The sequence below is a fragment of the Anomalospiza imberbis genome, chromosome 3 (assembly GCF_031753505.1).
Source record: "Anomalospiza imberbis isolate Cuckoo-Finch-1a 21T00152 chromosome 3, ASM3175350v1, whole genome shotgun sequence".
NCBI lineage: Eukaryota > Metazoa > Chordata > Aves > Passeriformes > Viduidae > Anomalospiza > Anomalospiza imberbis.
Window position 1 is genome coordinate 113,148,402 of NC_089683.1, and position 14,922 is coordinate 113,163,323.

General features: G+C 40.0%; 1 protein-coding gene across 38 annotated transcripts in view; it reads right to left on the minus strand.

Moving 5' to 3' along the window:
* NRXN1 (neurexin 1) overlaps nucleotides 1–14,922 on the minus strand; it is a 674,512-nt gene that overhangs the window by 187,450 nt on the left and 472,140 nt on the right. Inside the window, exon 20 of one of the 38 annotated variants that reach the window (XM_068186599.1) lies at nucleotides 11,151–11,219. The exons of the other annotated variants lie outside the window; for them this stretch is intronic. Within the exon in view, the coding sequence (XP_068042700.1) occupies nucleotides 11,166–11,219 (54 nt within the window). The 3' untranslated portion in view covers nucleotides 11,151–11,165. Of the gene's footprint in view, nucleotides 1–11,150; nucleotides 11,220–14,922 lie in introns of those variants that run through there. 38 annotated transcript variants of the gene reach the window in all.

The window sequence follows — 14,922 nt, forward strand, 5'->3', positions numbered from 1 at the left end:
GCAATAAAGTGTGTATTGAGAAAGAAAGGCACGCCAATGTTTTCCTTTTAGGAGCTGCCAGGAAGAAACACCCTTTAAAAATTTAAGCAAATTTAAGCTGCCAGTTCATGCTTTGGTTTGGGGTAAATATCAGATGATGAATGTTTTTCCAAGAAAACATGCTAGGGAATTCAAGGAACAGAGTGCTGAAGTCTCCATGCCAGGGCATGTACTCCACACTTATTTTACACTCCTTTTTCCTATCATTGATGTGGCAGAGGGCTTCTGAACAGTGGCAGAGCCTGTTCCCTCTCAACAAATATTAACAAGAGCCTAGTGTAACATTAAATTTTTACCTCTTGGAAGCCTTACCCTGTGCCCACGGCTATTTGAAATAACCAGCAGATGTCAAGACTAGAAAAAGTAGTTCTGGGGGAGGGATCTGGAGTGAGGTTAATTCAGAGCTCTGTCTTTGGAGGTATAGGACAAATGACTGGTTAGACTTTTTTAAAAATTATTTTTAATTTCTGAGTGACATCTTACTCCCCTATTCCGCCTATTCCAAATTGTCTTCAAAAGATGAAATTATTTTCTTCCTACTAAAAGCATCCCTAAACATTATGACTGATCTTTCCAGTAGAATTCCTTGGTGATCTCACCAAAATACTAGGCATTTAGTCTTCATTAACATTTTGGAAATAAATAAACAAATACATATAAAATGACAGCAACAACAACACAAAAAACCACCCAGCCAAAGCCAAACTTTTTAGAAAAGGGCTTAGTAGAGGTTATATGCCAAGCATAACAGAGATACAGCCATGAGTGATGTAATACCTAAAGAATTAAATCAGAGAGGCACTGAACCTTGACATAAATAATCAGACAACCATTAATATTTCTACAGAGATGTAGCAGAAGGGAACCATTGGGAGCTACATCTTAAAAAGATGAGTCCTCAGTATGTGCAGTTTAAGGGGGGTAACACCCAACGACAATGGGCATAACCTTCAATTCTCACAGGACAGTACAATAAAGGGATTTTCTTCTTTTACACTACATTATGTGTTCTAGAAAACAGCATAACTCACATTTAGCATCCTTCCTATAAACTTGAAGGAAATCATAGCTTTTATGGGGACATTGCATATTTTTTGTGTATTTTTTCAGTCCACAGCCTGTGCGATGTTCATGGAACACTGCACACTGTTCCCACCCCACCATAGATAAGGCTAGACCATGCTGGCAGCTCCCTGGGGATGAGAAATCCCTTCCTGGACGTGGAACACTGGACTCCATGGCACATTTCACACTGCTGCACACACACAACACTGTTCCCCAGAAGGGGTGGAGAAGAGCCATGACTACCTTTGCTCAGCTCACAAGAACAGAGCTCTCAAAGGAGCAGCTTTTGGGATCCACTGCTTCAAGCACAATCACTTGAACCTCTCCAAGTTGCACAAAACCTTGATGGAGCACAGCTTGAGCTCCAGACTTTTACTGCAAGAGCCCCAAACCCTCCCTTCACACCATACTCACAGCAGGCCCTACCAATTCCTTCTGACTTCAGATTACCCGTGAGGAACCAAGAAACCAGCTTTTTTGCACACCAGACAAAACATGACCCATCCTTTAAACAGGCTGCCAATTATGTTCCTGTTTGTTCTGAGCCAGAAATGTTTTCAGTTTAGGGGAAGGACAGCTTCATAACCACCCACACCCCCCAGAAGAATTGGTCCCATCATTTTGATATAACGGGTTGAATAGTCTAAAGTTTCTGGGAAACATCCAAGAAAATATACATGAAAAACATTATTTCAACAAGAGAAATTCAAAATTGGATGCTGCCTTTATAAACTCCTTGCATGGGGTAGAAATGCTAGAGCATTAAACAAATCTGGGCTGGCAGTGCAATAAGCCTGAGTAAGAAACAGTGTTAATTAAACCTGTTAAGGATCAGAATGAAAGTTGGAATCTCTCCAGTTCCAACCCAAAGCTGTGCTAATAGGTTATCTACTGTCTTTGCTGTGCCCTTGCCTAGATCAAATTATGTTTCAGCTTTTTTATTGAATGAAAAGAAGGGGTTTAGCTCTCTGAAGAAAAAAAGTGTAAGAAATACCTGTAAGCTGCAGATGATCTGGGAGAGCTAACCTATGACACAGAGCTCATTCCATATTGTTGCTCTGAACTTCTGAGGATTCAAAAAGGATTTTTCACCATTGGAAGCAAGTTAATAGAGTCGGAGATAAGCTTCAGGGATGTGATAAAGTTAATTCCCCACCTGTCCATTCCATGTCATATATCCCCAGATTTACCAGCAGCTGAGTCCAGGAGCTGGGGCAGGGGGGCACAGGGCATTGTGTGGCAGGGACAGGAGTGGAGGAGCCACAGTGAGTGATTTGACAGCAATCAATGATCAACACAACAGTCATCTGTCTATTCTGACATACAGAAACAACGGTGGTCTTTTGTTTTTCTTTCCCCCACCACAATTGGAAAGTAAAAACAAAATGAAATTAAAAGAATAAATCAAGCATGCTTATACAAATCTTGCTAAGGTGGCTTTTTGAAAGTTGATGCATTGTTTCAGGCTTACATCTACTGGCTTTCTCTTCTAAACTGAAAAGGAAGAAGGAAATATGTTGACTAAATGCTGCTATCCCATGTTAATTAAAAAAAAAAAATCACCATTCAGTTAGAGCCCCCTGACAAGCTCACGACTGATTTTTTTTTTATTTATCTCTAGAACATCCGTTTACTTGTGTCACTACTTCAATTTATGTAGAGAGTGTTAAAAAGAGTGTAAAATTTGCATGGAAGACACCACTAAGTATTCGATGCACTAAATGGAATCCCTTCCCCATTGCGAACTTTTTAACTAGAGTAATGAAATTTTTATCAGGTCATAACTTAGAAGATTAGAAGATTGGTAGCACATTACTCTAAAAATCAAATCTGATTAATGTTTAATTGTATCAATGTGCAGAGGTATTAATTAGGTGTACTTTCTATGACTCATAAATAGCTATTAGAGCAAAAACAAGAATAATTTGAAGATTAGCATGAAGAGAATGGTATACTTGAGTGGTAAATTATAATTAAATTGAATGGACTTTGTGTAAAATAATAGAAATTGTCATCCAATATAATAATTTTGATGCATAATGCAGTTATAACAAATTTTCTCACAATCATGTCTGACACCTTTTCCTCAGGATATTTTTTTGTGCAGAACCCACAGGTGCGAATTAAAAATTCATTTGTGCATTCCAGTGAGAACCACAGGGCAAACCTTAAAACCCATTTCCCTCATTTGGTTGGTACTGCACCACTGAAGCATCCATGCAATCTTTGTTTAAAAGGGGGACGCAGGCAGGGCGCCTGATTTGTATATTCAAATAAGTGTTGCAATTGACTTGAAACTCTGAACCCTTGCACTTTGGTGTTTTCTTTTAACAAGCAATCTTCAAAGTCACACAGGGGTTATAAATCTTGCTTCAGAGCTGCATTTCTCCAGAGAGACACTTTTCTGGTGCGTTTGTTACTGAGATGGTGCCCAGGAATATTTTCACTGCTCATTCCCCTTCCTACAGTCATGCAGAACCATTTTTCTCTTCATTGGCTGTCCTGTTAGATAGAGCTTACACTGCATTCCTTAAAATACCACTTCTACTAATAATAAATAAGCACCTACTTTCACAATCTTGCAGAAAATGTTGAAGGAGTCACCAAGAGGCACCAACATCCAAAGTATATCAAATGAATCCAAGATTTCTGCTTTTTATGGCAACATAACAAACTTCAGATATGTGCCTTTGGCATGAGCTATATTTTCTAAATGTATTTTAACTAAAATAATTGAAATTGGAATTAGCTTCGACTATACAGGTCTAGAACAGTATCAGAATGTAGAACAAACACATAATCTTGTGCCTAATGAAGGAAAAAAAAGGCAAGAAAGAATGAAACAACTCATCCTATGTCTTTTACTTGTAAATTATATCTCGTGATTACATTTCTGTCACTATTTTAAAACCCTGAATTCATAATTCAAGAGAAGGTAATCAAATGGTTAAGATTTAAAATTTTCATTAAAAAAAAAAAGCCAACAGGGCAGTGATGTAACACCAAAGAAACTTCTTTCCATTTTTACTTTCATTTAATAATAAGATTAGTAACTAATATTAAGGAGCTGCATGTTGGTCAGGTGATCCTCTGGATTACCTCTCTCTAATGCTAGAACCATTTCTTTTCTGTTGCCATGCAGTTAAAAAATCTTTATGTGGCAGGTCTTCAATGTGAAATTGAAGAGTTTACGTTTCTTGAAGGCTCAAAATACACAAGCTGTGCATGACAGATTTCTATTACGCACTGAGTACCTGCTCCACTAGAAATACCTTGGAAGTGAGAATAGAATGAAACAAATTTGGCACAGTCTTCTTCAAAAGAGTATTTTGAATTTTCAAGAAACATAATTATTGCTGGCAACCACACTTACTTATTTTCTATTATTCAGAGAATGTGAGGTGAGGAAAAAGAGACCAAAATGTTTTGCCTCAAGAGCAATGTGAGTAGACTTCATTTACACTTATGCCAAATTCCCTCTTAATCGCATGATAACCAACAGAAACCCAACACAACAACTTAGCTCTCTATCTAAACTTTACACCCTTGAAATAGTTACAGCAGGGATTCATTTTGAGCAAGAAACAGATTTTTATTTTTAACACTTATTTTTAAACCATTAAATTATCTTTTAAAAACATCTTTCATTCTAATGTATTAATTTTTTGTTATAATTACTGGTTGTCTTTTTTTTTTTTTTTTTGAGATTTATAACAAGTGATTGATACAGAGAACTATTATGTTGCCTATGTTAATAAATCAAGCAACTAGGACACAGAATTCAGATTTCAAGCATCTCGGGTAGCTTGAATTGGTAGTAAAAATTTTGTAAACTCCTTTCATAACTAGAAAAATACCCACTACAACACGTAAGAGAATGTATCATCCAAGTGCTCTGTCTTTTCCAGTGCTTAATCATCACGTCCCTGGTCCACTTCTCCAGACACATTCCGTTGTACTAAAAGGTGATAAATTCAGCAGTATTAATGGATTTAGAAAAGGTTTTGACCTTTGGAAATGTACATTGGGTTCCAGGAATTGTCAATGTGCCATGTTTCATGCTAAGAGCAGAAGCACCATGACATTTTTCCTTTAATCTGTCCCTAATGCTGGGCAACTCTTGCAGTCACCTACAAGTTTCTTGCCTCCTGCACCTCTCAGTTATTCTAGAAACAACAGTTAGGAGTCCTTTTCGTTTATTTTAGCGAAATATGAAATAGGCCTTCATCCTGAATTTTGATTAAAAACCTTTCAGGAAGTTGTTACTATATAGATCCTGATTTTAGAAAAAGCAAGCAACAGCAATCATGACTGTAATGATCATGAAAAAGACCATTTTATCATCAACAGATAGAAGATGTGCTTTCACCAAAATTGACTAGCAAACATTTTCGTTGATCTATTTATTGAAAAAGAAAATTTTCAGAACCCTCTCCTTCCTGATGCACAGCAAGAAAAATAAACCTTGTACATTTCTGAAAGCAAGAATGAAACAAAGATGCAGTTACCACGGTGAGTCAAAAGTTGACTTCTGAAGCCACAGTGTGGGAGTCTGGATCAGGTCCCAGTCTGAACTCAGTGGGGAAAGAATTTGAATCCAGCTTTCTTCCAGGCCCACTGAAGCCAGCACTAGCTGGTTACTGGTGCCAAGCAGAGACCCTTTGCATTCAGCCTGGTACATTCTACCACAATCCAGAAAATTGTCTATGTTCTGGCTTCCATTGAGAAATGAGACTGGGAAAAAACTCATTTTTCCAGCTTACAGAGCACTGCTGCCTAGATCAGACCACTGGTGCTTCTCTTGCTGCAGCCAGTTCCTGGCAGTGAACAGGAGCTCACAGACAGTAAATGGGTAACCCTTGGTTTGCCTCTGCAAGGTTCAGGTTTGGTGGTTTTAACCTGAGATCAAAATAACAAGTTTGAAATCCCATAAAGTTTTTCCTGAGAGTGGTGTACGTGCTTAAGATAGGGAGAAACAAAACAACGAAAAGAAAGAGAACTGAGCATCCCAAGCAGGAAATTTATAAAAAAGACAGCTGAATGCCAGCAGAAAAGCCTGCTATCTGCCTAAAAATCAGCCCTAAGTGTCAAAGCCCTGCTATTGCCTCCCCAATAGGACTAAGAAGAGAAGCACGACCTTTTATCTTGGTACCATAATTTAGTATCACTCAAAAACCGTCAGGCCCAAAGGGAAGCACAGCAAAAGTGGGGTGCAGGGAAGGCTCCACCACCTGCTCCACACCTCCTGAAAGGATACCATTTTTATTCTGCTTTCTCCACACCTACCTTTCAACTAACCTGCCACAGGTTAGTAACGTGCCTGTGATCAGGAACTCTCTTGCAATCTGACCCTTAAAAAACAATTACAAACTACTCCAAACCAGTATGCTTTCCAAAGCTTTTCTGATGTACAAATCAATCTTAGCTGTACTTTCAAAAAAACGCTAACAATGTTAGGAATGGTTGTGATAATCCTATCAGTGGTTCATGTGTGGGAGAACGTGATTCATGCAAAACCATTTCCCTGTCTTGATTCTTCACGTTACTGTACATTACAGGCAAAAGGCAGCACAAAACTCTCAAATATTTTCAGTGAGAGAAGGAAGGACTGTAGGGAACCAATTAGGTTTGCCAGTAAACCAGAAGTGCCTGTGACTGGTGCCTCTGAGGGTCAAAAGCAATAAATTCCATGTACCAGTATCCTGATATTACTCATGTAGCAGGGGATAGTGAAGATTAATATCATAATTAGAAATGCTGAACTATATCTCCATTACAAGACAGATAAAGTAGCAATCCTGACAGTCACAGCGACAAATTTATTCATTGTTTTTCTTCCAGCTCAATGAAAGGACGTGCATTATCAGTCTGGACAACTTCTAATATTTTGGGTCAATGAAGCAAATCCACGCTCTACCTTTGTGACTGCAGAAGTGCAAAATAAGCTGGTGAAGCTGCATTGCACAGCTCTGGGGAGGAGGAGGTTAGACAGGGTGACTAAAGGAGGGTGCTCCAGAGGAAACCCCAGAACAAAGTCATCTGACAACAGCACACACAGAGAATCGAGATTTAGCCTCTTCCATGCTTAAAGCATACTGAGCTTTTATAATATGGGCACGAAGTTGTGACAACTCTTAGTAGCCAAAGGATTTTTTAAAATCAACATTCCACTAAAATCATTAGAAAGCTGCATCACAAATAATCAGCAACGTTAATAAACTAGAAAGTTTACATTAGAAATTAAACAGGAAAGCTAATCCTCCATGACTTGTGAGTGATTTTTATCTTTTAGATAAACTTCATGCACTATTGTGACAAGAAACCCTAAAAAATGTTTCACAGGGCTGCACAGCTGCCTGCAGCCAGTGAACTGGCCAAATGGCTCAAAAAGCTGCAAAATAAATTCACCCCAATTGCACGTTATTTTCTCAATATAACCAAATGTGTTTTGCTCAGCAATCTATTTAGCCCTTTGGGGTTATTTTGGATTTCCACCAGGATGGTTCAAATTACCTCACCACTCCCACACACCAACCAAAGCAAACACTTGCTAACATTTGAGAGGTGGGCGAGGAGGCAAACTTAGTTACATCACCACCACCTTTCCCACAAGCTGACGAGGAGGCACATGCCAACAAGCTAGGGAAGAACACAGCAACAGGCCTTTGCAGGGCTGGAGAGCAATTCCCAGCCTTACAGATCCACGTTTCTTTCCCACATTTAGCAGCAAAGCAGTTCTCTAGCGTTAAAAAAGAGGGGATGCTGGTGTGGCAGAGAGAGAGAGAGCAGGTTCTAGCTGGTGCTGCTGCACAACCTTGGAGTTTGCTGCTGACACTAAGACCAATGGGTATTAAAAGAAAATGCTCAGCAGCAGCAGCTCACTCTCTCCCATTTCTGAGTCTTTAGGAACAACAACAGAGAACCTCCCTGTGGTTACATCCAAGCATTCCTCTTAGATCATTCCTGGACCCAAGCCTTCCCGTTAAAAACTGCAGCATAAATGGGAGTGTGCAACCTAAGAAGAACCTGCTCTACCCACCCTTTGCTGGCAACAGTGAACACATCCAGGCTAACTTTAGCAAAAAACACACAGCAGAAGTCTCCATGGCATTCCCAATACCGATAGGAACGGAGCCTGATCTTGAAAGCATAAATTAACAGGGCCTGCCTACAGACCCAGCTCCACTGCTAGCCATCAAGCAGAAAGTTTTTTCCAATACCCAAGAGCATTGTTGCAATTAAACCAGCTATTTCTTACCTCATGCTGACAGGCAGGCAACACAGATTAGCCACGGTTGTGATTGTTAATGACCTATTTGTACACTTTCAAGACCAGACACACCCTGTCTTCTCTTATATGAGAAAATCAGAGCCCATCACTTCATTTTCTTCTGGGGAATTTAATAAACTAGAGCATTCAAAAAACTAGAGTATATTGCTGAATCCTCTAGTAGCTGCCTTCTCTCCATACCTCCTTTTGAAAAGCCAAGTACTCAAAACTGGACATCCTTCTTCAGCTAAGATCCCAGCAGAGCTGTGTGAACATCAAACTTTTCCTCCTCTGCCACCCCCTGTGTTGTCAATGCATCCCAGATTGATGCTTGTCTGTGTCTGCAGCAAATTGCAATCAGCTGTAACTTCCCAATCTTTTCTGTAGAACTACTTCTAGGCCACAATTATTCCTCATTTTATAGCTGTGCATTTGATTTTTCCATCTTAAGGTACAGGAATCGGCGCTTTCCTTTGTAGAAATTCATCTTCCTGATTTCAGATTATTTCTCCACTTTATCAAGCTCATTTTGAATTTTAATCAGTTCTCCACAGTGCTTGCAACCCCTGTCTCCCCTCCTCCCACACTGGCACAGCTTGGTGTCATCATGTACCACACTACAGCTGTGACAAGGAGACGTGCTGGTGTTTTTTTTTTGAGTTTGAATATGCAGTGAAAAGCAAGAGGAAAGAAAAGAAAATCAATGCTTTAAGAATATCATTTTAAATAGCCAGCAAAATATTCAAAAAGTAGATTAGGAATAAAACCCCAGAAATCTTAAATATCTTCCAAAGGAGCTTCTCAGCTGAGCACTAAGTTGTGACAAGATTTTAGCTCTGGGGAAGGCATTACCCATTAATTTAAACCTTGGCAGCACCTATCTTTAAGTATATAACATTATATACTTCTATACACATTATATACAGTATATAGCATTAATAAAGAAAAATAACCAAGGGAGTTTCTGTTTTTATTTATGGACCAGGCAATATATGGTGGATAACATGAGTTTTGCAGCACTTTTAGTCTTGTTCCCATCTTAATTGTATTATTCTTATATGTTTCCTGGAAAGAAACACCCAAATCATATAGCCACAGTTTCATTGTCTCCTTTGCATTATCCACTGATTTTTTAGAATGTGTTAACAGCAGAGCCATCTTCTTTTATCCTCAGAGTACATACTCAGGTGTTTTTGTAGGCAAGCAATTAGAAGACTGGAAAGTCTTACAAAATGTTCCTCTGTATTGTTCCATGGAGAGCAAATCTAGAAGCACCAAACAACTGCAGCATCCCATGGCACTACTACAGCCAAGAGTTACTGCTCACTGTGCAAAGTGACTTGCAGATGTATACACAAAATCTTGCAATTAAAAGAAAATTAAAATCCTCAAATGGGAAGTCACCTCAAAAAAACCTCATAGTTGCTATCCTACAAACAGACCATGCATACATGTTTATGCTTCCTGCTGAAACCCAACTCTTTTCAGACCAAGAGCAGGCAATTTGGCATCAAAACATTCCTTACATGAACTTAATTAGGAATTTCATAGCACATTCACTAGCACGTCAAAACCCCGTTTGCTTTGGAAACAAGCAGTAGAGAATTCCCCTGCCTTTTCCTGTTTGCTGAGCAGCAAATCAAAACACTACAGAAACCCGAGATATCAGGGAAGGCTCTCTGGGAAGGAAATAAACCAAAACCAACTTGTCAAATGGGACTCCCTGCTGCTGCCTACCATGTGGTGCTCTAGTCAGCTGCATCTGTTCAGCTATTAAACATCGTGGTGAGTATGATACCGACAGCAGTGGCATTATCAAATATGCTGAGTGGTTATTAAGGCTCTCTAGAATGATCCACTCATTTTGGTTGGTAGAAGTTACTGTAAAGTAGCTTCATGTATGATAATGCTCTTGGTGCTTGTCCCTAAATGAGAAGGTACTGCTACACTGACAGCTTTAAAAATTCCACCTGCTATGCCAGGGAAAGGCTGAGTACTTTTGCTGCAGGAACTCTCCATTGTTCCCTGGAATTCACTGGGTCAGGGGAAAAAGCCCCACATGGGGAACAAGGACATGAATGGGGTTTCACAGCACACAGGAAGAAGGCAGTCTGTTGCATTCAGTTTGTAGGCAGCAAGTTGCAAGTCCATCAAGAGGGAGGGCTGAACTAAAAATGAGATACTGGACCCAAAGTGGAGCATGATGATATCTGCTGTAATGCTTCATCCTCATCCTTCAATCCAGAGGCCTGGGATGAAGAGGAGTACCTGACCCAAAGGTGGAATAACAGAGGAAGGAATTCCCAGTCCTGTACAGGCAGCTTTCCTAGCCCACAAAGAATGTGCAATGCTGCAGCAGCAAGTGTGATTTACATCTCCCTGAGGGAACATCTGGACCTACATTTCACCCTTGACTGAGCATAGATCATCACCTACAAATTCCAGCGCGAGAGGTTAAAGCCACGTTAGCAAACTCATGCTGCTGCACTGAAGGCTTGGGGATAATTTCACGGAGAACTGGCAAAACTGAAGGGCTGTGTCTTTCCTTTGTTCCTCAGCATCCCTTATTGAACGAAAGCTAGGTAATTATCGAAAGGCAGGAAATGCATGAGTCAGTTCCTTCAGCTAATCCACCCTCTGAAGCATTAGCATGTTTCAGTGTAAATGGGCTTTCACAAACAGCGAGATATTTAAGCCTCTCCAAACACTTAACAGGGAAACTCACCTGTTACCGGGATTGTTACATTAAACATAAGCCACCAGAACACAGAACACTGAGAGTATCAGTTCATTAAATCTTTATCCTGTCTGTTATTGTTGCAGGAATTCCTCTGAGTGGTATGATCTAAGCAAAAAAAAAAAAAAAAAAAAAAAAAAAAAAGACTTAAGAGCAGCAGCAGCCCACTGTCAAGTGGGAAGAATCACTGCTGGATTCAAAGAGAAGGCAAATATTGTACACCTATGATTGTTGCTGAGAGAGAAAGCAATAGGCTGCTCAGTGATCCACCAGCAGTGGAGATGCACTGATGTCAAGGGTGTCAAGGTAAGACTGACAGTGATTAAAGAGCATAGACAAGCAAGTGAAAGGGGGATGAGGATACAACTGGCAGCCAGGTTTTCAGAAAACACAAATTTCCTGCTCTGGCTCTGTCTTCTGCATAACCCTGGTGCAATGAGCTTGTGTCAAAGACTACAAAAGTTAAGTAAGTTAATTGGATGAAGGTAGGAGCCAAGCCCTGTGTGTCCAGTTCCATCCTCCCCTACACTCATCCAGTGATTTTGCCCCAGTTCCTCCTCACTGATACATAGCGTGAGGAAACAGGGAGAAAGGCTCAAGACCATGAAACAGTCTAGAAGGAGAAAAGCAAACTACCATTAAATATGAAAAGAAGTTTTCAATTTGGTGATGACACTGAGGCTTCACAGAGCAAAACCTGAATTAAGTAAGTGGTCTAATTAACTAATTGAGAGTTACAATTAAGGTAGTATCTCACAAAATGAGAATGGTATTAAGATGAGCTTTCCTTATTTGCACAAGGTGATTAACTATATTAGCAATATTTACTTAAACAAATGACTGAAGGAAAGCAGAAGGCTCTGTAAAATTGCTTCTGCACCTCACCTTCCAGCCAGTAGTTTTCTGGCTTGATGCAGATCCTGCTCGTACTTATTCATATTTCTGCAATATTTTCAAACAATTCAATAGTAGAAGTGATGAGATGAGAATTACTTGGAGTTAGGATCAGAATCTGTTCAGGTCACCAGCCTCACTTTTTGTCTTCATCTTGTTCTGCATCAATAGGCTAATCACTCTCACTGGTATTAAAAATAATATTGTTCATACTGCATATCCACTGAAAAACCACTACACTGGTACTTGGTGCTGCAGCGCACACTTTATCCTTATCCTCACTTAGGGCTCATAAATTCAAAAGACGGGGAATTAATGGGCCAGATCTTGGATTCTGGCTTTTATTCATAGGAAACAAACCCTGATCTGTCCTGTGCAAACCTGGCCCTTCTCCAGTGGGTCAACAGCAGTCTGAGAGTCACTGTCCCTTATTCAAGCTGCCATTAGGGGCTAAAAGCATAATCTAGCATATGCTGAACGTGATGCCATTGCTCCAGTCTGTTTTCTTTTTTTTTTTTTTTTTTGTCAGCCCAAAGTGCCCAAACCTATCTCCAGCCCGCACTGTCACAGCTTCTGACACACTGGGTACATATTCCTTCCACATGGTGTTGAGCAAGGCATGCCCAGCAGGGAGGAAGGGAATACAAACCCCTCTTTTGGTGCTTCTCTAAAATTAGACAAGAACTAGGCAGGAATAAGCTTGGAAATATTAATCAGGGCTGACTCTCTTACCTGACTAGGTATTAAAAACTGTATATGCTTATTATATATATAAGCATATAAATGCTATTATATTTATGTCTAAATATAATAAGCAGAATATTACCCCCATTGGGTAAGTGGACAAAAGTAGCCTGCTCTTGGACTTTACTCTGTCATCCAGAGCTCTCATTCTCCAAATAATGACAATAATTTCCTGTATTTCAGTTCCTTTTTCATTTGGATGATGAGCCAGGTTGCAGTGAACACCTCAACGGCTCTGCTACTTCAAATAGTCAAGTATCCTTTTAATCTTAATAAAGTTGCTAAAATGCCTGTTAAATTTTTCATCGGTGCTTTTTTATACATGGCAATGTTCTGGGAGAGTTGGTGCCAAGTTATTAAAATAGCTGCAACCTTCATGCAGAAGGATGTTGGCCAGTAGCCAGCGCCAGGAATTTTGAATTACAAGTATGTGATTAGACTGTGATGGATCTAAAACGTCAATGAGAAGAGATAACATTAACCAGGAAAGGTGGGAGGCAAGAGGGTCTATTTATTTATCTGTACATCATTAACTAATTCCTGTGTCCTCCTTTCTGAAGCCAGAAATTTGTTATTTATATGTGAAGAGCCTTGACACGCAAGGATGTGCCTCCCAATTCTGGCCACGTGTTTATTTGCTTTGTTGTTGCTGCTTTTGTTTTTTAATTAAGCGGAACTTATCAGTGGTTCTCATCAGAAGTCCTTCCATGGGAGTACACCATACAATCAGCACCTGAGGGGACTTCCCTGTTCCTTCCTGTGCCTCATTTCATGGGAAAGAAAAAGTATTCCAGGTGATTCCTGAGACCCATGGATGTTTTCACTGGGACTGCTGAATTTGCACAACACACAAATTTGTGTTCGAGGACATGGCAGAAGAACAAGTTGGGGAACGAGTGAAAGGGAAGAGAAGGAAATAATCCTTGAAAATGTGACTGCACGTAATCCATAGAATACTTCAGGCTTTAAAACTGACAATGTAAAAACTTAGAGGAGCTTTATGAAGAGGTCATGAGCTTCTTCAAGTTTGTGCTGATTAAATATGTTTGGTCTTGTGCTTGCTTTTCCGAATCGGTGAACTTGAATTCTTAAAAATGCAGAGTTTTTGTTATTAATATAACATGGCCCAGGCCAAACCCCTTCTATTCCTAATCTTGGTGCTTTTTTAAGCTCAGAAAGAAAATTAAATTCCATGTTTATGTTCTCTCCTCGTCCCAGATCTAAGGTTCCATTTATGCACAGTTTGCAACAATAAAGTCGTAGGAAGACTTGCCATCAAATTCAGTACCGAAGTTCTGGATCTTAAGCAGTTCTGCCAACAGATGGATTTAACTTCCAGTGTAATTTTGAGATATGTGGGATCAGAAGGGAATTTAGAATCCACTACCTGATCTGTACGATAACTTCATACAACACCACAGCCACATGCAATTCTTCCCATATTGTTTTCAGCCGGTTCTGATCTATGTGGACCCACCAGAAGTGTTTTAAAGATCTACCCACCTTCAGCCAGGCTTTACACCTTTTCTAGAAGGACACACTTGAGGAGGTTCATCATTGTTGAGGGCTGGAGCACTGTGCCACTGACACGGTGTTTTAGCCGGGAAGTTGGGTCCTACTGGCTGTGCAGTTTTCTCTGGTCAAGGGGCTGGCAGGTGGCGACCCCATTACACAGCATGCTTCTTTGGGAAGGAGGCTTGCATTCTCCCAAAAGCACAAAAGGAGCAGGATGCATAAAGGAGTTATTTGCCGGATAGAGGGAAGCAAAAATTTCTATTTTATCCCAAGACAGAGGAAGGAAAGGAAAGGAGCTGCCTACCTCAAGCACATTTCTAGGCTGAGGAACCAGGCAATCAGCTGGGAGATCAGCCCTACCACACTGTTATACTGGACCTTCCACAAAACATCAGGATTTCTCCTTGCAGTGCTCCCTGATGGCAGTCAAACTGATTAATTACATCAGCTGTACAAATTCCATTCATATTTTTCATACAGTAAGGTATCAGTTATCAGTCTGTTCTGTGCCAGAATTAGCACATTTCCATAACCTTCCCTCAGCAATTTGGCCTGTTTATGGCAAGAACAGACCACTGTTGCTCAATGTGCGATAACAGATTGTGCAGAGTATTCATGATGAAGCATTAACAAATTGCTTATATAATAAAAGCCCTTT